The following is a 24,388-nucleotide window of genomic DNA, read 5'->3' on the forward strand; positions in this document are numbered from 1 at the left end:
CTAGGTTGGCACCTTCATTTGAGTCCTTAGGGTGATGAGTGACTGAGACCAAGCAGAATTCCCTGTTGCCTTTGAGCATTTGAGGAAGGATCCATGCCTCTGCCCTGCATACGCCCACAGCTCAGATCTCCCACAGCCTGAGCATCTACTACATACAAGGCACAGTCTCCTGGGTGTGCAGGATTTATTGAGCACCTGCTGTTTGTAGGGCCCTTGATGAAGCATACTTGGGGAAGGTGCAAGAAGCCACAGTCCCCACCTTGGGGGGCTCTGGCTTCCTCTGCAATTCGCGGCCCTCCAGCCTGGCCTCCTTTCTCTTCCTCCACAAGCTTGTTCCTGCCCCAAAACCTTGGCCCTGGCTGTGGGCTTGGCTGGCATCTTGTGTCACCGTGATGCTTGCATGTCTAGCTGCTTGTAGTTCAGGTCTCAGATCCTGTGTCACCTCAGCCAGCCCATCTCAGACCACCCTAAGAAGCGGTCCCTCTACCCCAGTCACCTCTGCCACATCATTCTGGATTTTTTTTTTTTCTGTTCTTTGGAGCAGTTAGTGTGCCATTCATGTAGTTAATATTTTAGGTGCTTCTCTCCCCTAAAGGCAGAGATTTTATTTCATCTTGTTCACTGCTGTCTCCTAGCGCCTAGGTGTCCAGTAAATAATAATGCGGTAGGCCGGGCGCAGTGGCTCATGCCTGTAATCCCAGCACTTTGGGAGGCTGAGATGGGCGGCTCACCTGAGGTCAGGAGTTTGAGACTAGCCTGGCCAACATGGTGAAACCCCCATTTCTATTAAAAATACAAAATTAGCTGGGCGTGGTGGTGCATGCCTGTAATCCCAGCTACTTGGGAGGCTGAGGCAGGAGAATCACTTGAACATGAGAGGCAGAGGCTGCAGTGAGCCGAGATTGGGCCACTGCACTCCAGCTTGGGTGACAGAGCAAGACTCTATCCCCAAATAGTTGTTGTTGTTGTAGTAGTAGTAGTAGTAGTAGTAGTAGTAGTAGTAGTAGTAGTAGTAATGTGGTTGACTTAAGGGAGGGAGAAGGACATGGTTGAGGAGGTGCTGGCTGTCCACTGTGGCTGTGCCACTGCCCCTTGCCCAGGGAGCCCTCTGGCCCAGCAGGTGGCCCTGTTCTAAGTTTCCTTGTAGGAATGGAACCAGCCTTTGGGGCGGAACCCTCTGAGAACCGCCCCTCCTTGCCTTCCCCTCAGGCTGGTTCTCAGAACCAACTGAGTCCTCGTTTGGGGCAAGTTCTCACCTCTCAGATCAGGACCCCTTCGGCCTCTGCAGCTATTGTCTGCATGTCTGGTGACCCACTCTCTGTGGATGGTCTTTTCCTTGGGAAACCTGGACCTAATCCTCCCAGGAAGTGGCATTGAGGGGGACATGGGGACCAAGGATGAGTCCTTGTGCAACAGAGCAAGAGGTGCAAGCTAGAGTCCCTAATCTCCCCTACTCCACTTTATAAACCATATGTACTATTTGTACATTTTCTTCTGTGTACAAAATTAAACATAGACTTTGTAAAAAAAAAAAAAAAATCAGCAAGGAATGTCAAAGTTCCCTATAATTTCCCATTGCAGGGAGAAAACTGTTTAGTGGGTGGTTTATATTTCTGCTGTTTAGAGGTTGGTTTATATTTCTCTAGAATTGTAGCTCCTGATAAAAATAAAATGAGTGGCCAGGCGCAGTGGCTCACACCTGTAATCTCAGTACTTTGGGAGGCCCGGGGTGTGGATCACTTGAGGTCAGGAGTTCAAGACCAGCCTGGCCAACATGGTAAAACCCATCTCTACTAAAAATACAAAAATTAGCCAGGCATGGTGGCGGGTGCCTGTAGTCCCAGCTACTCGAGAGGCTGAGGCAGAGGAATTGCTTGAACCCAGGAAGCAGAGGTTGCAGTGAGCCAAGATTGTGCTACTGCACTCTAGCCTGGACAACAGAGTGAGACTCTGTCTCAATAAAATAAAAAATAAAAGCAAACATTGCCTGGCTTCTTTTTGCATCAATAACTTTAATTTACAGACTGAGTCTAAGACCCTGTTTATGCAGGTAAGGAAACTGAGGCACAGAGAGGTAAAATTCAGAAATGTGCCCAAATTCGCAGTATTACAGTAAGGCATAGTCTAAGTTGCTTAGCAAACAGACCCAAAATATGTGCAGACATGAAATGGTTTCTTTTTCACTTGTGTGGAGGTCTTGCATTGGGGGGTGGCTTGGGGCAGGCTGGTGCCTCATCTCCTTGAAGCCATCTAGAGACCTGGTTCCTTTGGTCTTTTTTCTCTGCCATCCCCTCAGGGGTTTGCCGTGGACCGCATAATCAGTTCTGGCTCCCAAGCAGAGTCCACCTTACAGGGCAGGCTGAAGTTACATCATCACAATGCTCACTTCCCATTGGCCGGGCACAGTCATGTGCAAGGGAAGCTTAGTAATATCATTCCTAGTGGGTGGCTGTGTACCCTTTTAAAACTCACAGGAAAACAGAGCTGAGCACAATGGCTGCAGCTTGTGATCCTAATACTCTGGGAGGATGCTGGAAGGCAAGAGGATTGCTTGAGGCCAGTTCAAGACCAGTCTAGGCAGCATAGTGAGACCTCGTCTCTATAAAAAAAAAAAATGTAGATATGAGCCACGTGTAGTGACACATGCCTGTAGTCCTAGCTTCTTGGGAGGCTGAGGTGGGAGGATCACTTGAGCCCAGAAGTTCGAGGCTATAATGAGCCATGATTATGACACTGTACTCCAGCCTGGGCAACAGAGTGAGACCCTGTCTCTAAAATAAAATTTTTTTTTTTTCCAGGCAGAGTCTCACCCAGGCTGGAGTGCAGTGACGTGATCTTGGCTCACTGTAACTTCCACCTCCTAGGTTAAAGTGATTCTCCTGCCTCAACACCCTGAGTAGCTGGGATTACAGGCACATGCAAGCACGCCCAGCTAGTTTTTTAATTTTTATTTTATTTATTTATTTATTTATTTATTTTTGAGACGGAGTTTTGCTCTTGTTGCCCAGGACTGGAGTACAGTGGTGCAATCTTGACTCACTGCAACCTCCACCTCCCAGGTTCAAGCAATCCTCCTGCCTCAGCCTCCCAAGAAGCTGGGATTACAGGCATGTGCCACCATGCCTGGCTAATTTTGTATTTTTGGTAGAGACAGGGTTTCACCATGTTGGCCACGGTTGGTCTTGAACTCCTGACCTCGGGTGATCTGCCCACCTCAGCCTCCCAAAGTGCTGGGATTACAGGTGTGAGCCACCACACCCAGCCTTAATTTTTGTATTTTTAGTAGAGGCAGGATTTCACCATGTTGACCAGGTTGTTCTCGAACTCCTAACCTCAAGTGATTCACCTGCCTCGGCTTCCCAAAGTGCTGGGATTACAGATGTAAGCCACCGTGCCCAGCCTAAAAATATATATTTTTTAATTTAAAAAAAAATGGGCCGGGCGCGGTGGCTCAAGCCTGTAATCCCAGCACTTTGGGAGGCCGAGACGGGCGGATCATGAGGTCAGGAGATCGAGACCATCCTGGCTAATACGGTGAAACCCCGTCTCTACTAAAAAATACAAAAAAAAAAAAACTAGCCGGGCGACGAGGCGGGCGCCTGTAGTCCCAGCTACTCGGGAGGCTGAGACAGGAGAATGGCGTAAACCCGGGAGGCGGAGCTTGCAGTGAGCTGAGAGCCGGCCACTGCACTCCAGCCTGGGCGGCAGAGCAAGACTCCGTCTCAAAAAAAAAAAAAAAAAAAAAGAAAGGAAAAGAGGAGATTAGATTCTGGGCATCACCAGGAGCTCCGGCAATAGAGAGCTAGTAAGTGATGGAGCCATGATCTGAGCCCAGGCAGGCCAGTTCCTCTCAGCACTCCCCTTGCGGTTTCTCAGAGGAGGTGCGCCTGGGCCCTCCCACCTGAGCCCACTCCCCATCCCACCAGGTGGACATCATGCAGATGTGCATCATCGAGCTGAAGGACAGACCAGGCAAGCCCCTCTTCCACCTGGAGCACTACATCGAGGGCAAGTACATCAAGTACAATTCCAACTCTGGCTTTGTCCGTGATGACAACATCCGCCTGACGCCGCAGGTGAGGCCTGGGCTCACCATCACCCTCTGCCCACCACAGCCCTTGGGGTGAGATCCTGGCCAGGCTCAGCCCCTAAAGAGGAAGGTCCCTGTGGGCTTGGAGTCTCACCCCCAGAGAAGCCTCTTGGAGCATTCAGAAGGAGACTCTGTAACGAGACACCCGTCACCCCATGATAGCTTCTGTCACCTAAGATGGCCACAGGACCTGCAGCTCAAGGTCCCCGCCCAACTGAAGAGGCCTTTTTCCTTTGTCTTTTCCTCTATATAACTCCTTGCAGAGAAAGCCCCTCAGCATGGACAGAGGCGTGGCCAGTGCCTACACAGCCCTCAGCCTGTCTCTTGACATCTCATTTTCCTTCCTGTCCCCCGTAGGCCTTCAGTCACTTCACGTTTGAGCGTTCCGGCCATCAGCTGATAGTGGTGGACATCCAAGGAGTTGGGGATCTCTACACTGACCCACAGATCCACACAGAGACAGGCACTGACTTTGGAGACGGCAACCTAGGTAGGTGGGGAAAGCCAGGCTGTTTCCGCAGAAACCACGCTCCCTGCTAAAACCTCTGAGCTCTTTGTACAGCCCAGGAAATAGGCTGAGACATTGTATGCGCTTTTTCAAGATCATGGAGACGGGAGCCTGGATGTCTGATGCCTCCCAGCTTGGCACGTTTTATACCTGCCCTGGCCATGTGTATGAGGCCCACCACTGCCTGTCCCCGTCACAGAGCAAAGCAACACTCCAGACACCCCCGCTCTGTCCACAGGTGTCCGTGGGATGGCGCTCTTCTTCTACTCTCATGCCTGCAACCGGATTTGCGAGAGCATGGGCCTTGCTCCCTTTGACCTCTCACCCCGGGAGAGGGACGCGGTGAATCAGAACACCAAGCTGCTGGTGGGTGCCCAGTATGATCCTGCTTGGCCTGGCAGGCCCTTCTGCTACCCGCAAAGCAAGCCCTGCTCCCCTGTGTGGTGACAGCCAGGTCAAGCAGTGCTTAACTGACGAATACCGGGCTGGAAGTATCTGTCCCACCCATGCCCCAGCCCGTCCTCTCCAGCTCAGTGCACAAAGCCCTCCTGAGTGTCCTTACAATCAAGCAGCTGGTATCTGCTTAGGTTGGGCCCATTTTTTTTATCAGAGTGAGGGGAACAGGCACGTGGAGATAGTGAGAAGGTGTGTGGTGTGTGTGTTTGTGTGATGTATTGACAAATGACTGAACGAGTCTTAGACCTGGCTCTCCAGGCACCTCACCAAGATAACTCCCATCCCTCCCGTTGCTACTTGGACCAGAGACAAGAGAATGCTGCAAAGACCAGCTTGGGATGCTGGACATAGAGTGGGATGCTTTCTCCAGCTCTGGGCTGTGGAATGTGGTCAGTGCTTTAGGGGATGCTGGCAGGTCCTCTGAGCCTCTGTTCCAGATGCCCTTTCTTGGCCTTAGGTTTAATCCCCTACTGCTTTTTTGTTTTTTAAGACAATGTATCAGCTACTAAACAGGCATGTTTAGGAGCTATGGATGAAGGGGTTTCAGGGCTAGAGGGAACAACAGGAAGAGCCCTTTATTTCCCAGCGGGTGCATGCGTGACATGAGTATCCCTGTTAATGTCCCCAGCAATCAGCCAAGACCATCTTGAGAGGAACAGAGGAAAAATGTGGGAGCCCCCGAGTAAGGACCCTCTCTGGGAGCCGGCCACCCCTGCTCCGTCCCCTTTCAGAGAACTCTGGAGATGAGAACATGAGCGATGTGACCTTCGACTCTCTCCCTTCTTCCCCATCTTCGGCCACACCACACAGCCAGAAGCTAGACCACCTTCGTGAGTGACAGTTCGGTCCTTAGTCACTGTGATTGGAGGGGACAGGTAGAGCAGAACTAAACCGGCTTTCATTTATGTTAGAAAAATCAGACATGCTAATCAAAAAGGTTCATGGCCGCAGTGATTTTATAGGTGAGTTTCATTGAGTGAACTTCCAAAACAGATCATCCAAATGCTATAAAAACAACCCCTATTGTAGGAAACAAAGTAACTTTTATCAGTGTGTTTTATGAAACCAGCAAAACTCATATAATAAATTTGACATACCAAAAAAGAAAATTATATCCCAACCTTATTTAAAATTTTTGTGTATATAGAGAGAACAACAACAAAAAAATCTAAATAGATATTAACAAATAAAAATAGTACTATGTTAAAGGTTCACCTGTCACAGTTAAATAGGTATTTCACAGGAATCTGAGGATTGTTCAATGTTAGAAAAGCTATGAACGTGATACTAATGGGTCAAAGGAGAAAAACAGGATCGTTATTTCTGACGCTGAAAGAATGGAGTTTGCTGATGATTCAGACGAGAGTTTGTAGGAAAGGACAGAGGCAAGACTGACCCCAGGGTGTTGGCCTAAAGAGATGGAAGTCATGTATTCAGGGAAAGTGTAAGCGGAAGGAGGCTCAGAGCAGGAGAGCAAGATTTTATTATTTAGTTTTTTAATTTTTCTCATTTTGATACCTTGGGAAGAGAGAAAGATTTTAGTATCAAACATTAAAGAAGCCCTTTACATGTTTCCACTGGAAGGTCTTCAGAATAGTCTGGAACAGGAGTCAACAGACTTTTTTGAAAGGCCAGAGAGTAAATATTTTAAGCTTTGCAGCTCATTCAGTCTCTGTATTTGGAGCACGAAAGCTACCATAAAAAATACTTAAATGAGTGGACGTGGCTGTGTTGCAATAAAACTCCATAGATGGTGAAATTTAATTTTTGTCATCCATTTAAAAATGTAAACACTGCTCTTACAAACAGTGCCTGTTATAAAAACAGGCAGACAGATTTGGCTGTAGAGGACAGGAGAGAGAGATAGGGAACCCCCAGGAGATGGTTGGTGTTTTTTTGTTTTTGTTTTTTGTTTTTGAGACAGAGTGTCACTCTGTCACCCAGGCTGGAATGTGGTGGCATGATCTTGGCTCACTGCAACCTCCACCTCCTGAGTTCGAACGATTCTCCTGCCTCAGCCTCCTGAGTAGCTGGGACTACAGGTGCATGCCATCACACCCAGCTAATTTTTGTATTTTTAGTAGAGATGGAGTTTCACTATGTTGGCCAGATTGGTCTCAAACTCCTGACCTCACGTGATCCACCTGCCTCAGCCTCCCAAAGTTCTGGGATTACAGGCGTAAGGCACCACCCTCAGCTGGAGATGGTTGGTTTTGAAGCTGTCCAAGGCCCACTTCTTGAGCCCCAGATATTCAAATATCTTTTCTTCCTTCACAACTGCATCTTATTGAGGACCAAGTGGTGGCCAGGCACATATGCTGAAAAACACATTACAAGGAAAATTGCATTGTGACAACCCTGAAGACACACATAGGTGACACCACTTGGCCAGAATCATGTAGCTGGCAAACAGTAGACTTAGAATAAGTTCTCAAGGAAGAACTTTAACCTCCAGGTGCTGATAACATTCTCCTTTTTTCTGCCTTTCTTTAAAGCTTAAAAAAGAAAATGGCTTGGTGGCAGGTATGGGCTGCCCTAGGCCATGGGTTGGTCTTAATGCATGTTCCAGTAGTGGAACCAGGACATGATGTCTGTTTTTCCCTGCCCAGATTGGCCAGTGTTCAGTGACCTCGATAACATGGCATCCAGAGACCATGATCATCTAGACAACCACCGGGTGAGTGTGAAGGGAGGGAGGCTGCAGGCTTCAGACCCCGGCAGGGATAGGAGAAGTGGATTCACTCCCAGAGTGAATCTTCAGCTTTCGAGATGGGCAGCCCAGTCCAGGCACTGCCAGGAAGGCATAGAATGGGGGAATAAGGGAGGATGCAGATGAATGTCAGCCTCCGGCCCAAGGCTGAGCTTTCCTCTGAGAAAAGGTGGGTCCCTTGCAGTTCCCAGAGATGGTTAGGGAAGAGGGACTCCCAGTCAGCAACAATGCAATCTTGTAGTAAATGCTAGGCTCAGCCCCAGGTTTGGTTTGACCCCACATGTGTTGGTTGTCCTATAGAGCCCCCATACTGGGTCTTAGATGTGTAACACATAGCACAGTAAGCCACGTGTTCTAGCTCTTCACACCTAGCTCTCCCGTTAGATAAACAGAACATTTCCTGCAGCTTTGGGTTGACTTGGTGGTAAGAAACTGAGGGCATCTTATTTGCATTCTCACAAATGTATATTGTGGCAAATTATAATACTGTCTATGCTTGTGTGTGTGTTTGAAATATTTCTTAGTAAAATTGGCCAGGCATGGTAGCTCATGCCTATAATCCCAGCAGATTGGGAGACCAAGGTGGGCAGATCACTTGAGCCCAAGAGTTTGAAACTAGCCTGGGCAATATGACAAGACCCCCATCTCTACAAAAAAATATAAAAATTAGCCAGGCATGGTGGCACTTACCTGTAGTCCCAGCTACTCAGGAGGCTGAGGTAGGAGGATCTCTTGAACCTGGGAGGCAGAGGCTGCAGTAAGCCATCATCACACCACTGCACTCCAGCCTGGGTGACAGAGTGAGATCTTGTCTTTAAAAAAAAAAAATACTTTTTAGTAGAGACTGGGCACAGTGGCTCACGCCTGTAATCCCAGCACTTTGGGAGGCCGAAGCAGGTGGATCACTTGAGATCAGGAATTTGAAGACCAGCCTGACCAATATGGCAAAACCCCATCTCTACTAAAAATACAAAAATTAACCGTGTACTACAGGCAGGCGCCTGTAATCCCAGCTACTCAGGAGGCTGAGACAGGAGAATTTCTAGAACCCAGGAGGTGGAGGTTGCCGTGAGCAGAGATCGCACCACTGCACTCCAACCTGGGCAACAGAGCAAGACTCAGTCTCAAAAAAAAAAAAAAAAGAAATACTTCTTAGTAGAAGCTGGGTGCGGTGGCTCACACCTGTAATCCCAGCTACTTGGGAGGCTGAGGCAAGAGAATTGCTTGAACCTGGGAGGTGGAGGTTGCAGTGAGCCAAGATCCCGCCACTGCACTCCAGCCTGGGCAACAGAGTGAGACCCTGCCCCACCCCCCACCCCCCAACACACACACACACAAAAGAAAAACTTCTTACAAGAATAAAGAAGGAAATAAAAATATTCTGTTGCTAATTATGCAGGTGACATGCAGAAAGGGCTATAATTCAGTGTTGGTAGGTACATGCCTGAAGTTTTAGAGATTCTAAAGTATACCAGATTCCCTTTCAGAACAGAACTCAGACCTGGGAGAATAAAAAATATGCCCAGCACTTTGGGAGGCCGAGGCGGGCAGATCACAAGGTCAGGAGATGGAGACCATCCTGGCTAACACAATGAAACCCCGTCTCTACTAAAAATATAAAAAGTTAGCCCGGTGTGGTGGCGGGTGCCTGTAGTCCCAGCTACTTCGGAGGCTGAGGTAGAAGAATGGCTTGAACCCGGGAGGCGGAGGTTGCAGTGAGCCAAGATCATTCCACTGCACTCCAGCCTGGGCGACAGAGTGAGACTCTGTCTCAAAAAAATTAAAAAAAAAAAAAATAGCCCAAGTGGGCCAGGCGTGGTGGCTCACGCCTGTAATCCCAGCACTTTGGGAGGCCGAGGCAGGCGGATCACAAGTTCAGGAGTTCAAGACCAGCCTGGCCAATATGGTGAAACCCCGTCTGTACTAAAAATACGAAAATTAGCCAGGTGTGGTGGCAGACGCCTGTAGTCCCAGCTACTCAGGAGGTTAAGACAGGACAATCACTTGAACCCAAGAAGTGGAGGTTGCAGTGAGCTGAGATCGTGCCACTGCACTCCAGCCTAGGTGACAGAGCGAGACTCCATCTCAAAAAAAGTAAATAAATATGCCCAGGTGACCTGTGTGGTTTTGGTTGAGGGCTTATTTGTGGTAAATATTGTTCCCAATGCTATATTTTTGTCCGTGGGTCATAGCCTTTGTTTTTCTGCCTGTGAAATGGGTGAGTCACTCAGTAAAGCACTTCCTGTGATCCACACTCTCAGAATGTAACAATGCGTTTCACCCATACATCCCTTTGATGTAGGGACTATAATGAATCCCATAACTAAAGACATTGATGCTCAGAGAAGTTAAAACAATGACCCAAGGTCTCAGCTGGCAAGAAATAAAGCCAGGATTCGAGCCCAGGTCGTCTGACTGTAGAGCCCAAGGTCCTTTCTGTTACCTTATACTGCTCCCTTGTCACCCAGTCGGCAAGGGACAGCAGGAGCAGGGTGTTAGGTAATGGGACAGAGGGGAGAAAGCCAACGGTTGGGGTGTCCAGATGTCATAACCATTGCCAGGCGCTCAGGAGACCACTAGGACCCTAAGGCCATCTTCTCTCCACAGGACTCTGAGAATAGTGGGGACAGCGGATACCCCAGTGAGAAGCGGGGTGAGCTGGATGACCCTGAGCCCCGAGAACATGTAAGGAACCCCCAGGAAATGAGACTGGTGTCACCTGTTGCCTCATTTATCCTCCAGGAAAATGAAAACTCCCCTTCCTGAAGGGGGAATATGAGTAGGTCCTGAGAAGATAACAAGTAAATTAATAAAGAGTATTTCAGGCCAGGCACGGTGGCTCATGGCTGTAATCCCAACACTTCGGAAGGCCAAGGTGGGTGGATCACCTGACATCAGGAGTTCGAGACCAGCCTGGCCAACATGGCAAAACCCCGTCTGTACTAACAATACAAAAATTAGCCTGGCATAGTGGTGCATGCCTGTAATCCCAGCTACTCAGGAAGCTGAGGCAGGAGAATTGCTTGAACCCAGAAGACGGAGGTCGCAGTGAGCCAAGATCGTGCCACTGCACTCCAGCCTGGGTGACACAGTGAGACTCTGTCTCAAAAATAAAATAAAATAAAATAAAATAGTATGTCAGATAAAGATAAATGCAAAGAAGATAAAACAGGATCATGTGGACCAGTAACGGGGCGAGTGTGGAGGCTTAGATATAAGGCTGATAATGTGTGACAAATCTTATAGTGAAGTGGGAGCCCTAGGCTGCTGAGCAGAGAGGATCCTGGGTAATAGCTAGACCCACTCATAGGCAGTATCCGGTGAGGCCCTGGGGAGGATGGCCTTGGAGGTCAGTTTCCTTGGGCAGCCTCCCAGCAGCATCCTGGTGAGGGCGGCCTCAGACAGTATCTGCCATTTAGAGGTGTTACTCTGTGCTGAAATGGAGCCTGCACATCAAGGCCTGTCTTGCTGGGTCACCTCTTTTTTTTTTTTTTTTTTTTTTTTTGAGGCAGAGTCTCACTCTGTCGCCGGGGCTGGAGTGCAGTGGCCGGATCTCAGCTCACTGCAAGCTCCGCCTCCCGGGTTGACGCCATTCTCCTGCCTCAGCCTCCCGAGTAGCTGGGACTATAGGCGCCCGCCACTTCGCCCGGCTAGTTTTTTTGTATTTTTAGTAGAGACGGGGTTTCACCGTGTTAGCCAGGATGGTCTCGATCTCCTGACCTCGTGATCCGCCCGTCTCGGCCTCCCAAAGTGCTGGGATTACAGGCTTGAGCCACCGCGCCCGGCCTTGCTGGGTCACCTCTAATCTCAGCTTTATGATTGTGAATAAAGAACATGCTGGCCGGGTGTGGTGGCTCATGCCTGTAATCCCAGCACTTTGGGAGGCCGAGGCAGGCAGATCACTTGAGGCCAGAAGTTTGAGACCAGCCTGGCCAACATGGTGAAACCCCGTCTCAACTCAAAAATTAGCTGGGTGCAGTGGTGTACTCCTCTAGTCCCAGCTATTCGGGAGGCTGAGGCATGAGAATCACTTGAGCCTGGGAGGTGGAGGTTGCAGGGAGCCGAGGTCATGCCACTGCACTCCAGCCTGAACCACAGAGTGAGACTTTGTCTCCAAAAAGCAAAAACAAAAACAAAACAAAAAAAAAATCGCAAAACGCAAAACAGCTGGGCCTGGTGACTCACACCTGCAATTCTAGCACTTTGGGAAGGCACTATGAGAGGACTGCTTGAACCTGGGGAGTTTGAGGCAGCAGTGAGCTTTGATTGCACCACTGCACTCCTGCCTGGGCAACAGAGCAAGGCCCATGTCTAAATTAAAATATAAACTAAACATGCAGTAGGATGGGAGCCCGTTACCCCAGTGGCTTTGTGCTGGGATCCTTCGCCATCGAGTCAGTTCCACCTGCTCACACAGGGAGGAGGACAGTGAGGCTGTGGCTGCACCAACGTGTCATCCCTGCCTGTGACCCAGCATTCCTTCTGCTTGGCAGAGAAGGGTTCCAGTGTCACCTGGGAACATAGGGGCAATTTTCTGAGATAAGGGTCACCTGTGAGGGCCAGGCTAGTTCCAGCTCTCAGGAGAGGTTCCTGGGAAGAAGCCTTGCGCTTTGGATCACTGTAATTTCTTCCTCCGTTCAGGGCCACTCAAACGGTAACCGGAAGTATGAGTCCGACGAAGACAGCCTGGGCAGCTCTGGACGGGTAATGCGCCCCAGGGCACCCTTGTCACCACCGCTTCCCTGCCTCCTCCAATCTCTGTTGCTGTTTCTCCTGTCTCATATCTCTGCTGCCTGCCCATCTGTCTGGCACATGTGCTAAAGGAAGATTTTGCAAAGCAGCAAATCTCCTGGGCAAATGCTCTTTGAACCTCTGCAGGACAGGATGCTGGGGGATTTGTGGGGAGGATTAGAGAAGAACAGGACAGCACCATCCTGGAGGGGAAATCGCAACAGCTACGGCTCCTGTCTTAAGTGCCTGCCATGAAGGCACTTTGCAGTATCAATTTCCTTCTTGCAGTCACCCAGAGAGACAGGTTAATGTTACTCTCATCGCCATTTTATGTATGAGAAAACCGGGCTCTTAAGCAACTTTCCCTAGGTTACCCTTACTTGTATGTCTAACAAGCATCAGCACATCTGGGAAAGACCAGCCCTGTGCCCCACCCACCCCTCTAAGTGATTCCCTCACACGCTTTGAACCGCCCACCTTTGGAGCCTTTGCTAAGGCAAGTCTCTCCTACCTGCAAGGTCCTTTCTCCCCCTCTGTCATCTCTCTTCAAATCCTACCTGCTGTCCAAGCCTGGACCCCCGGGGCCCTTCGTCCAGGAACCTTCCCTGACCTCCACCACAGGCATGACTCTGGCATCTCCAAGAACGCTGATTATTTACCCTGTGGTATTTTGTAGCCAGATTAGGATCTTCTCAGTTAGGTATGGAACAGGGTTGCTCAAGTGAGGCACTATTGGCATTCTGGGCTGAATCGTTCGTTGTTGAGGGGGCTGCCCTGTGCATTGCAAGATGTTTAGCATGCACACGTGCACACACATAGCTGCCTGGCTGTATCCTGCAAGAGCCTTTGGACGGGGCATCTTCGGCCAGGAGAAATGATGTGATTTTTAAACCCATTTCCTAAAGCACCCTGCTGATGTTGCTCATGTCGTTGTGGTGACTTGCAGAGGAAAGCAAGGGGATTTGCTGGAAGGTCTGAAGTGGGAGTCTTCTGGTGCCTTATATGAGGAGCTGGCGAAGAGGGGTGGTTTAGGGTCAGACCCACCCCCAACCAAATCCAGATTGGTAAATGACAGGGAAACGCTTCCTTGAGCTGCTGAAATCTGTTCCACTAGCTCTTGAACGTATGAGCTGATGGAATTTGGATGATTAAAATTGAAACCGTATTAGCCAGGCATGGTGGCGTGCGCCTGTCGTCCCAGCTACTCGGGAAGCTGAGGCAGAAGAATCGCTTGAACCTGGGAGGTGGAGGTTGCAGTGAGCCAAGATTGTGCCATTGCACTCCAGCCTGGGCGACAGAGTGAGACTCTGTCTCAAAAAAAAAAAAAAAAAAAAAAAAAAAAAAAAAAAAAAAAAATTGGAGCCATGTATGGCCAATAAACTTTGACATCGTGAGGGTTCACTCCCCGTCTCCCTCTAGCCAGGCTCCTGTGTAGTAGGGGCTGCTGACAGCTGTCATGCTGCATCTACCCCCAGCCCCTCGCTTCTCTGGCCGGTTCTTTCCCTTCAGGTCTGTGTAGAGAAGTGGAATCTCCTCAACTCCTCCCGCCTCCACCTGCCGAGGGCTTCGGCCGTGGCCCTGGAAGTGCAAAGGCTTAATGCTCTGGACCTCGAAAAGAAAATCGGGAAGTCCATTTTGGGGAAGGTATCGGCGATGCCCATTTCGGAGCCCTGTCTGCACTAACCTGGAGCCCCCCGGCTCCAGCCTCTCCTCCGCTAATCACTTCCTCCCGCAGGCTGGCTGGGCGGTCTTGGGTGCGGCTTCGGCCTGCCAAACAGCCAGGCCGACACTGTAGTCTGTGTGGCAGGTCCATCTGGCCATGGTGCGCTACCACGAGGGTGGGCGCTTCTGCGAGAAGGGAGAGGAGTGGGACCGGGAGTCGGCTGTCTTCCACCTGGAGCACGCGGCCGACCTGGGCGAGCTGGAGGCCATCGTGGGCCTGGGACTCATGTACTCGCAGCTGCCCCATCACATCCTAGCTGACGTCTCTCTGAAGGTGAGCAGGTGGCGGGGACCCAGCTGCAGGTGGGGGTGGGACTTGGTCACCCTGTTGTTCACCTGCCTCCCATCCTGGAAGCCATGCATTCACCTGCCTTCTATCCTGAGGTTTATACATGCCACAAAAATGTCCCAGGCACTAGTTTTGGGGCAGGCCCCTCCAAGTTAGTTGAAACTGGCAGAATCGATCTCTGTCTTTGGAGAGGGAGGGGAAGGTGAGTCATGTTTCCAGGCAATAACAACATAGTGTGATGGGGGAAGCAGAAGACACCAGTGGAAACACGTGAGGAAGGGCTGTAACTGGATCCTGGAGGGGTTGGTGCAGGCTTCCTGCTCATCACTTCTGCATGTATCTCTAGTGACTGGGGCCTGGCACTGAGTAGATGCTCGGTACAGATTCATGGAATGAACAGATAAAGGGATACCTACCTTAGCCCAGAACGGTGGCTTACACCTGTAATCTCAGCACTTTGGGAGGCCGAGGTGGGTGGATCACATGAGGCCAGGAGATCGAGACCAGCCTGGCCAACACGGTGAAACCCCACCTCTACCAAAAAATACAAAAATTAGCCGGATGTGGTGGCACGCTCCTGTAATCCCACCTACTCGGGAGGCTGAGGTGGGAGAATCTCTTGAACCTGGGAGACGGAGGTTGTAGTGAGCTGAGATCGCACTACTGCACTCCGGCCTGGGCAACAGAGTGAGATCCTGTCTCAAAAAAACAAAAAAGTTGGGGGGATATCTGTTTTAGACCTGAAGGCCCAAAGGGAGTGAGCCAGGCCAAGTGGGGGAGGTGAGCAGCTCAGATAGAAGGAACAGCATGTGCTTAGGCCCAGAGGTGAAGGACAAGGTGCACCCGTGTAGCTAGAGGTGCAGGAACAGCTGAGGCAGAGCTGGAACTGAAGCAGCAGGGTGTGGACGTGCAGGGAAATTGTGTCAGGGGTCTGCTCCTTCTTCTGTCCCTGGTCCGTGAGCAGAGGGAGGAAAGGACTGAATGAATGGGATTTGGCAAGGCCCAGGGAATGTGATCTTTTTCCAGGAGAAGTTGAGAGGCCCTTGGTGGGCACATCCTCCCAGTATATCTGTTCCCATCCTCCCCATTATGTGGGCCAAAGCTGCACATGGACAGGTGGCCTAGGCTCAACGGGGCTGCAGGGCATCAGCTCTCCTTGATGGGTTTGGCTGTGGCCCAGCAGGTGGATGGATCTCAGACTCAAGGGTGGGAAGATACTCAAAAGTCCTTTATTTATTTAGCTTTTTGAATTGGTAATTACATTCATGTGATTTAAAACTTATTTATTTATTGTTTTATTTTTGTTTTTTTGAGACAGAGTCTTGCTTTGTTGCCTAGGCTGGAGTGCAGTGGCACAATCTCGGCTCATTGCAACCTCCACTTCCCAGGTTCAAGCAATTCTCCTGCCTCAGCCTCCCAAGTAGCTGGGATTATAGGTGCCTGCCACTGCACCCAGCTAATTTTTGTATTTTTAGTAGAGATAAAGTTTTACCATGTTGGCCAGACTGGTCTCCAACTCCTGACCTCAGGTGATCTGCCCACCTTGGCCTCCCAAAATGCTGGGATTACAGGCATGAGCCACCACACCAGACTATTTATTTATTTTAGAGACAGAGTCTCACTCTGTCACCCAAGTTGGAGTGCAGTGGCATGACTGTAGCTCACTGCAGCCTTGACCTCCTGGGTTCAAGTGATCCTCCTGCCTCAGCCTCTGGAGTAGCTCGGACTATAGGCCTGAGCCACCATGCCCAATCAAAACAGTTTTTTTTTTTTTTTATGTATATAAAAAGCTTAGACTGGGTACAGTGGCTCACACCTGTAAACCTGTAATCCCAGTACTTTGGGAGGTGGAGGCGGGTGGACCACCTCAGGTTAGGAGTTCAAGACTAGCCTACCCAACATGGTGAAACCCTGTCTCTACCAAAAATATAACAAATTAGCCAGGTGTGGTGGCATGTGCCTGTAATCCCAGCTACTCGGGAGGCTGAGGCAGGAGACTCACTTGAATCCGGGAGACGGAAGTTGCAGTGAACAGAGATCATACTACTGCACTCCAGCCTGGGCAACAGAGTGAGACTCCATCTCAAAAAAAAAAAAAAAAAAAAAAAGCTTTACAGTGAAAACTCTTCCTCCCACCTTCCCCCCATCCTCTTATCCTCTGAATAACAATTCCAGAGTGTATTCACTTCCTAGGATTTCCTTAAGAAATTCCACAAACCAGGTGGCTTATAACAACAGAAATTTGCTCTCTCACAGTTTTGGAAGCTAGAAGTCCAGAAATCAGGGTGTCAGTAGAGCCATGCCTTCCTCTGAAGGCTCAAGGGGAGAATCCTTCCTTGTTTCTTCTGGCTTCTGGGGGTTGCTGGCAATCTTCAGTGTTCCTTGGCTTGGATCACTGAAATCTCTGTCTCCGTCTTCCCCTTGTGTTCCTGTCTCCATGTTTCTTCTGCTCTTATAAAGACAGCAGTCATATAGGATTTAGGGGCTACCTAACATCCTGCGTGACCTCATCTTAATATAACTAATTTTTTTTTCTTTTTTGAGACGGAGACTTGGTTTGTCACCCAGGCTGGAGTGCACTGGCAGGATCTCTGCTCACTGCAACCTTCACCTCTCAGGCTCAAGCAATTCTCCTGCCTCAGTCTCCCGAGTAGCTGGGAACCTGCCACCATACCTGGCTAATTTTTGTATTTTTAGTGGAAATGGGGTTTCACCATGTTGGCCAGGCTGGCCTCGAACTCTTGGCCTCAGGTGATTCACCTGCCTCGGCCTCCCAAAGTGCTGGGATTACAGGCATGAGCCACAGTGCCCAGCCAGTGTAACTAATTATATCTTCAAGGACCCTATTTCCAAATCAGATCACATTCTGTGTGGACATGAATATTGGGAGGATATTGTTCAGCCCAGTACAGTTTCCATATGCAAATATGAAATGGGCTCCTATTTTCACCCTGCTTTTTCCTCCAAAGTTAGCATCCTATACACACGCTCCTGAACCTTGTGTTTTTCACTTGACAGTGTCCTGTGGACATTTTACCTCAGTGGTATAGAGATAGCTTCCTGATTCTTTTTTTTTTTTTTTTTTTTTTTAATTTGAGACAGAATCTGGCTGTCACCCAGGCTGGAGTGCAGTGGTACAATCTCAGCTAACTGCAACCTCCACCACCCAGGTTCAAGCAATTCTCCTGCCTAAATCCCAAGTAGCTGGGATTATAGGTGCCCGCCACCACATCTGGCTATTTTTTTTTTTTTTTTTTTGAGGCGAAGTCTCGCTCTTGTCCCCCAGGCTGGAGTGTGATAGCACGATCTCGGCTCACTGCAACCTGTGCTTCCCGGGTTCAAGCGATTCTCCTGCCTTGGCTCCCTTAGTAGCTGGGATTACAGGTGCCTGCCACCACGCCTGGCTGAATTTTGTATTTTTTTTAGTTGAGGTGGGGTTTTACCATGTTGGCCAGGCTGGTTTCAAACTCGTGACCTCATGTGATCCACCCACCTCGGCCTCCCAAAGTGCTGGGATTACAGGCATGAGCCACCACGCCTGGCCTAATTTTTGTATTTTTAGTGGACATGGGGTTTCGCCATGTTGGCCAGGCTGGTCTCGAAGTTTTGACCTCAAGTGATCTGCCTTCCTCAGCCTCCCAAAGTGCTGGGATTACAGGTGTAAGCCACCACGCCCAGCCAGCTCCCCGATTCTTTTTGTCAGCTGTGTAATGTTCTATTATATGTGTGAGGCATACCTGTGTGCTATTGATGGACACTTGAGTCAGCTGTATTCTTTTGATATCACAAAAATTGCTGTAGTGACTGACCTCGTGCATAATGGGTAGAACCTCATGAAACTGCTATTTTGGAAGGTCATAAATGGTAGAATATTGGCAGTTTCTTATGGTTCAGTCAGATTACATCATTTGACATGTGGGCAGGGGGTCACCCACAGCAGTTTTTGTTTCATGTTTCAGATGGTGAAGAGGAGGTTTGGTTGGAAGAGAGGATTTTTCACTTTTTTGTCTCTCTCTATAATCTCTCTCTCTCTCTTTTTTATTTATTTATTTTTTTTGAGACGGAGTCTCACTCTGTCACCCAGGCTGGAGTGCAGTGACACGATCTTGGCTCACTGCAGCCTCCACCTCCCAGGTTCAAGCGATTCTCCTGCCTAAGCCACCCAAGTAGCCAGGATTACAGATGTGCACCACCACGCCTGGCTAAGTTTTGTATTTTCAGTAAAGACAGGATTTCACCATGTGGCCAAGCTGGTCTCGAACTACTGACCTCAGGTGATCTGCCCACCTCGGCCTCTCAAAGTGCTGGAATTATAGATGTGAGCCACCACACCCGGCCTTTCTCTCTAATCTCTGTGCTCATTCAGCCAGTGGTGTGCTGGGGAACATTTAACAATTGGCTCTTGGGGGTGGGAAGGAAATGTATGCACATATATATGTAAATGTATTAAATTTTGCTAATTTAAAGAATAGGTAGGCTGGGCATGGTGGTTCACACCTGTAACCCCAGCACTTTGGGAGGCCAAGGCAGGAGGATTGCTTGAGTCCAGGAATTTCAGACCAGCCTGGGCAACGTAGCAAAACTCCATCTCTACAAACCAAGGTGGGTGGCATCTCAGGCCACCCCCAAAAAACAAATTAGCCTGGTGTGGTGGCACCTGCCTGTAGTCCCAGCTACTCGGGAGAGTGAGGCGGGAGGATAAAAACCATATACCACAGGAGTTTGAGGCTTCCATGAGCTATGATGGAGCCACTGTACTCCAGCCTGGGCAAAAGATCAAGACCCTGTCTCAAAAAAACAAAAACAAAAACAAAACAAAACAAAAAAAAAAAGCAAGAAAAAATAATATGTGGTATACGGCTTACAAATAACAATGAAAAGTAAATTTCATATCATCAACTCTCACCCAATACTTGCACCAATTTTTGCAAACTCTTGTACCCGTAGCCAACCTATGGTTGCAATTGATGGAGAAGTGTAGTTCTGACATAAATGAGATGAAAGTGAAATTAACAAAGACCTATGTTAGAACTGGAACTTCATTTGCCTCTGATGTGAGCGACCTCCTTCCTAAAACAGATGGTAGTTTTAAATACTGGAAGGATATTTCTTCAATTTCCTGCACTCCTCACAATAAAATAGCTACAGACATGACCCACTTGTTAGTTTCATCTGTAGTGTTCATGTTTTCTATCCCTTTCTTACGAAAAAAAAAAAAAAACAGTAAATCAAACCCTGATTTGCAGCATTGTCTACTTTTTACCGGGTAAGTTATATGTGATCCAGCAGTTTCACTCATAGCTATAAACCCAAAAGAATAAAAACACACTTTCACACAAAAACTTGTACACAAATCTTCATAGCAGCATTATTCATAATAGCCAAAAAATGAAAAACAACTCAACTGTCTGTCAGTAGATGAATGGATAAATGAAATGTGATACATCCATGCAATGGACTATTATTTGATCATAAAAAGGAATGAAATATTGATATGCGCTACAACACAGATGGACCGTGAAAGCACTGTGCTAAGTGAAAAGAGGCGCAAAGGACCGCATATTGTATGATTCTATTATTATGAAATGTCCAGATCCAGAATAGGCAATCCATAGAGACAGAAAGTAGACTAATAGATGCCTAGTGCTGAGCAGGATGCGGAGAGTAGGGGTAGAGGGAGATTGACAGTTAAGCAGTATGAGATTTCTTTTTGGATTGGTGAAAGCATTCTGAAATTGACTGACGGTCATATAGTTCTGTGAATATACTAAAAACTACGGATGTGTACTTCTTTTTTTTTTTTAAGATGGAGTCTCTGTCACCCAGTCTGCAGTGCAGTGCAGTGGCTCGATCTCGGTTCACTGCAACCTCTGCCTCCCAGATTCAAGCAATTCTCGTGCCTCAGCCTCCTGAGTAGCTGAAATTACAGCCATGCGTCAGCACGCCTGACTAATTTTTGTATTTTTAGTAGAGACAGGGTTTCACCATGTTGGCCAGGCTGGTCTCGAACTGCTGACCTCAGATGATCTACCCGCCTCAACCTCTCAAAGTGCTGGGATTACAGGCATGAGCCACCCAGCCCGGCTCTGATGTGTACTTCTGACGCAGGGCAGGCAGGCCCCAAATTGGAGCTTGGCCCAGGAGGGTTTTTTGCCTCACCCAGAAAAGAATTCAAGGGTGAGCCAAATGTAGAAGAAAACAGCTTTATCAAAGTGGCAGTGTTATAGCTTAGGCAGTGGTACAGCTCTGTGACTGCTTCTGTGGAGCGGGGCTGCCCCACAGGCCGTGTGCTGAAATTAGCAGCTTAGGGCAGTTGTGCCATCAGATTTATACCTACTTTTAATTACATGCATATTAAGAGGCAGTTTATGAAAAAATGTCTAGGGAAAGGGTAGTAACTTCTAGGTTGTGGGGCCATAGCTATGGAAACGGGCAGTAACTCTCAAGTGTTGCCTTGACAATGGTAAACTGACATGGCGCACTGGTGGGCGTGTCTTATGAAAAGCTCTTTCCCCACCCCCATCCCTGTTTTAGCTTGTCCTTGATTTGTTCCAGTGTCTGAGCCAAGCCTCTGGAGTCAAGTGCCCCCTCCTACCTCACTTCTATAGCCTCCCAGCCCAGAGCTCTCAAAAAACAGGGTGAAGATTGAGTAGTGAGATCTTGGCAGCCCTCGAGTGTGAAGCTCATTCACTCTTCTTTCTCCCTCTTTGGTTTGTATCAATAGGAGACAGAAGAGAACAAAACCAAAGGATTTGATTATTTACTGAAGGCCGCAGAAGCTGGCGACAGGCAGTCCATGATCCTAATGGCGCGAGCTTTTGACACAGGCCAGAACCTCAGCCCAGACAGGTACTGCAGCTGTCACCCAGGAGGAGCTGGTGGGAACCTGGGCTGCAGCTGGGTGCTTGCCCTAGGTATCAGCACAGGCCTGGGTTCCAGTCTTGGCTGTTCCATGACCAGTCCAGCAACTATGGGCAACTTATTTTACGTAACTCCCTGGCCTCAGTTTCTTCATATTGCAAACTGGGAGTAATTATAGCACCTGTATCCTGGGGTTGTCCCTTGAAGGGTAAATGAGACGATGACTATAACCCTCGCAGTGCCTGGCACATAAAGCACATGGTATGGCCGGGCATGGTGGCTCATGCCTGTAATCCCAGTACTTTGGGAGGCCAAGGCGGGCAGATCACTTCAGGTCAGGATTTCAAGACCAGCCTTGCCAACATGGCAAAACCCTGTCTCTACTGAAAAATATAGAAATTAGGGCCGGGCGTGGTGGCTCACGCCTGTAATCTTAGCACTTTGGGAGGCCGAGGTAGGTGGATCACGAGGTCAGGAGTTCAAGACCAGACTGACCAACATGGTGAAACCCCATATGTACTAAAAATACAAAAAAAAAAAAAAAAAAAAAATTAGCCGGCGTGGTGGCACACACCTGTAATCCCAGCTACTCCGGAGGCTGAGGCAGGAGAATCGCTTGAACCCAGGAGGCAGAGGTTGCAGTGAGCCAAGATCGCGTCACTGCACTCCAGCCTGGGCGACAGAGCAAGACTCCCTCTCAAAAAAAAAAAAAAAAAGATACAAGTCATGTGATATGGGGCAGCCACTGTAGCCAGTATAGGTAATGATTTGCCTGAGAAAAAAATCTGAAAGAATATGCAGCATCCAGGTCAGGGTGGGTATCCCTAGTTAGGATTATGGGTGATTTTAATTGATTTTTCCTACTTATTATTATATTTTAGAAATAGGATCTCGCTCTGTCACCCAGGCTGGAGGACAGTGGTGCCATCATAGCTCACTGCAACCTCTACCTCCTGGGCTCATGCAGTCCTCCCACCTCAGCCTCCTGAGTAGCTGGGACTACAGGCATGTACCACCACACCCATCTACATTTTTAAATTTTTGGTAGAGATGGGGTCTCATTATGTTGTTCAGACTGGTCTCGAACTTGTGGGCTCAAGCAAACTTCCGTCCTCAGCCTCCCAATGGGATTACAGGTGTGAGCCACCACGCCTGACTAGGGCAGGTATTTTGGCTCTATTTTGTGGGTGACTAAACTAGTTCCGAGATGTAAAGGGGCTTGCCCATGGTCAAATATTTAGCAAGTGGCAGAGCCAACTTACATCTTCTCACCCCTCCTCCAATGTACTGTCTACTGGCATGGAAGAGAGGTAAACAAAAAAGATTGACATGATTGTATTAGGTCAAATGTCAGTGTATACATATGGTTCCCATTGAGTGCACTGGGGAAGCGCATCATGCATGGGGTGGGGCCTGGAACTGGGCACTGAGTATTTGCATCTGTGCTTTCTCTTCCTGGTCTTTGTCTACCTTTTATTTCTATTTGAGGTGATAGGTTTTTATTGATTTGTAAAAATTCTTTACATATTAAGGCTATTAACCCTTTGGTATACTTTTCTCTTTTTTTTTTATTTTTATTTTATTATTACTATTTTTATTTCTGAGACAGACTCTCACTCTGTCGAACAGGCTTGAATGCACTGGTGCAATCTCACTTCACTGCAACCTCCACCTCCCGGGTTCAACTGATTCTCCTGCCTCAGCCTCCCAAGTAGCTGATATTACAGGTGCCTGCCACCATACTCGGCTCATTTTTATATTTTAAATAGAGACAGGATTTCACCATATTGGCCAGGCTGGTCTTGAACTCCTGACCTCAGGCAGTCTACCTGCCTCTGCCTCCCATAGTGCTGGGATTATAGACCTGAGCCACCGCTCCCAGCTTTTTAATTTTATTTTTGAGACAGAGTCTTTCTCTGTCTCCCAGGCTGGAGTGCAATGGCGTGATCTCAGCTCACTGCAACCTCCACCTCCCAGGTTCAAGCGATTCTCCTGCCTCAGCCTCCTCAGTAGCTGGGACTACAGATGTGTACCATGATACCCAGCTAATTTTTGTATTTTTAATAGAGACAAGGTTTCACCATGTTGACTAGGCTGGTCTCAAACTCCTGACCTCGGGTAATCCCACCTGCCTCGGCTTCCCAAAGTGCTGGGATTACAGATGTGAGCCACCATGCTTGGCCTGTTTTTTATCTATGTATTTATTTATTTTTGAGACAGGGTCTCTCTGTTACCCAGGCTGGAGTGCAGTGGTGTGATCATAGCTAACTGCAGCTTTGACCTTCTGGGCTCAAGTGATCCTCCTGCTTAAGCCTCCTGAGTAGCTGGGACCATAGGCATGTGCCACCATACCTGGCTAATTTTTGTACTTTTTTGTAGAGACAAGGGCTTGCTATGATGCCCAGGCTGGTCTCAAACTCCTGGCCTCAAACAATCCTCCTACCTCAGCCTCCCAAAGTGCTGATATTACAAGTGTGAGCTGCTGTACCTGGCCACATTTCACTTTAAAAGACTTTTTTTTTTTTTTTTTCCGAATATGTCTTCCATAGATGGAGGGCACAGATGCCACATAATGACCATTGTTTACTGAGTTTGGGGCCACACTGGTTTTTAATATTTATTTAGTTAAATCTATCAAAAATATTTCTTTATTGCTTCTGCTCTAGTCATTTCCTTATTCTTCTTCCTTATTCAAAGAAGTTCCAACCCCTCCCATGCAAGGAACATTAATTAAGGGCCAGCTATGGGTAAGGCAGGGCTCTGCGCAGGCCCAAATTTGTGTTTAAGGGATTCAGGCCCCAGAAGTTACCATCCAGTAGGGGAAGGAGAAGATGCTGGAAACGCCAAGGAAGGATGTGCGCCCTCACCAATGGGATAGCATCGGGTTGGGGTAGGTGGGGCTCAGCGATTAGGCCTTTCCCATTTAATGTTTTCAGGCCAATTTTGCTTTGCCTTTTAAGACCAGGGAGGGTCAGAGAAGAAAGGAGAGAAATAATCTAGTCTGGTGTCTCCTAGTCAGTG

General features: G+C 48.5%; 1 protein-coding gene across 2 annotated transcripts in view; it reads left to right on the top strand.

Annotated features, from left to right (window-relative positions):
- Nucleotides 1–24,388, top strand: part of EEF2K (eukaryotic elongation factor 2 kinase) — an 85,084-nt gene that overhangs the window by 51,855 nt on the left and 8,841 nt on the right. Inside the window, exons 7-16 of one of the 2 annotated variants that reach the window (XM_010388599.2) lie at nt 3,927–4,076; nt 4,448–4,580; nt 4,837–4,964; nt 5,683–5,884; nt 7,664–7,731; nt 10,372–10,449; nt 12,406–12,468; nt 14,005–14,139; nt 14,303–14,491; nt 21,231–21,355. In XM_010388599.2, the coding sequence (XP_010386901.1) occupies nt 3,927–4,076; nt 4,448–4,580; nt 4,837–4,964; nt 5,683–5,884; nt 7,664–7,731; nt 10,372–10,449; nt 12,406–12,468; nt 14,005–14,139; nt 14,303–14,491; nt 21,231–21,355 (1,271 nt within the window). The remainder of the gene's footprint in view (nt 1–3,926; nt 4,077–4,447; nt 4,581–4,836; nt 4,965–5,682; nt 5,885–7,663; nt 7,732–10,371; nt 10,450–12,405; nt 12,469–14,004; nt 14,140–14,302; nt 14,492–21,230; nt 21,356–24,388) is intronic. The other variant, XR_004055440.1, reaches the window with a different exon arrangement.

Source organism: Rhinopithecus roxellana, chromosome 20 (assembly GCF_007565055.1).
Source record: "Rhinopithecus roxellana isolate Shanxi Qingling chromosome 20, ASM756505v1, whole genome shotgun sequence".
NCBI classification, from domain to species: Eukaryota; Metazoa; Chordata; class Mammalia; order Primates; family Cercopithecidae; genus Rhinopithecus; species Rhinopithecus roxellana.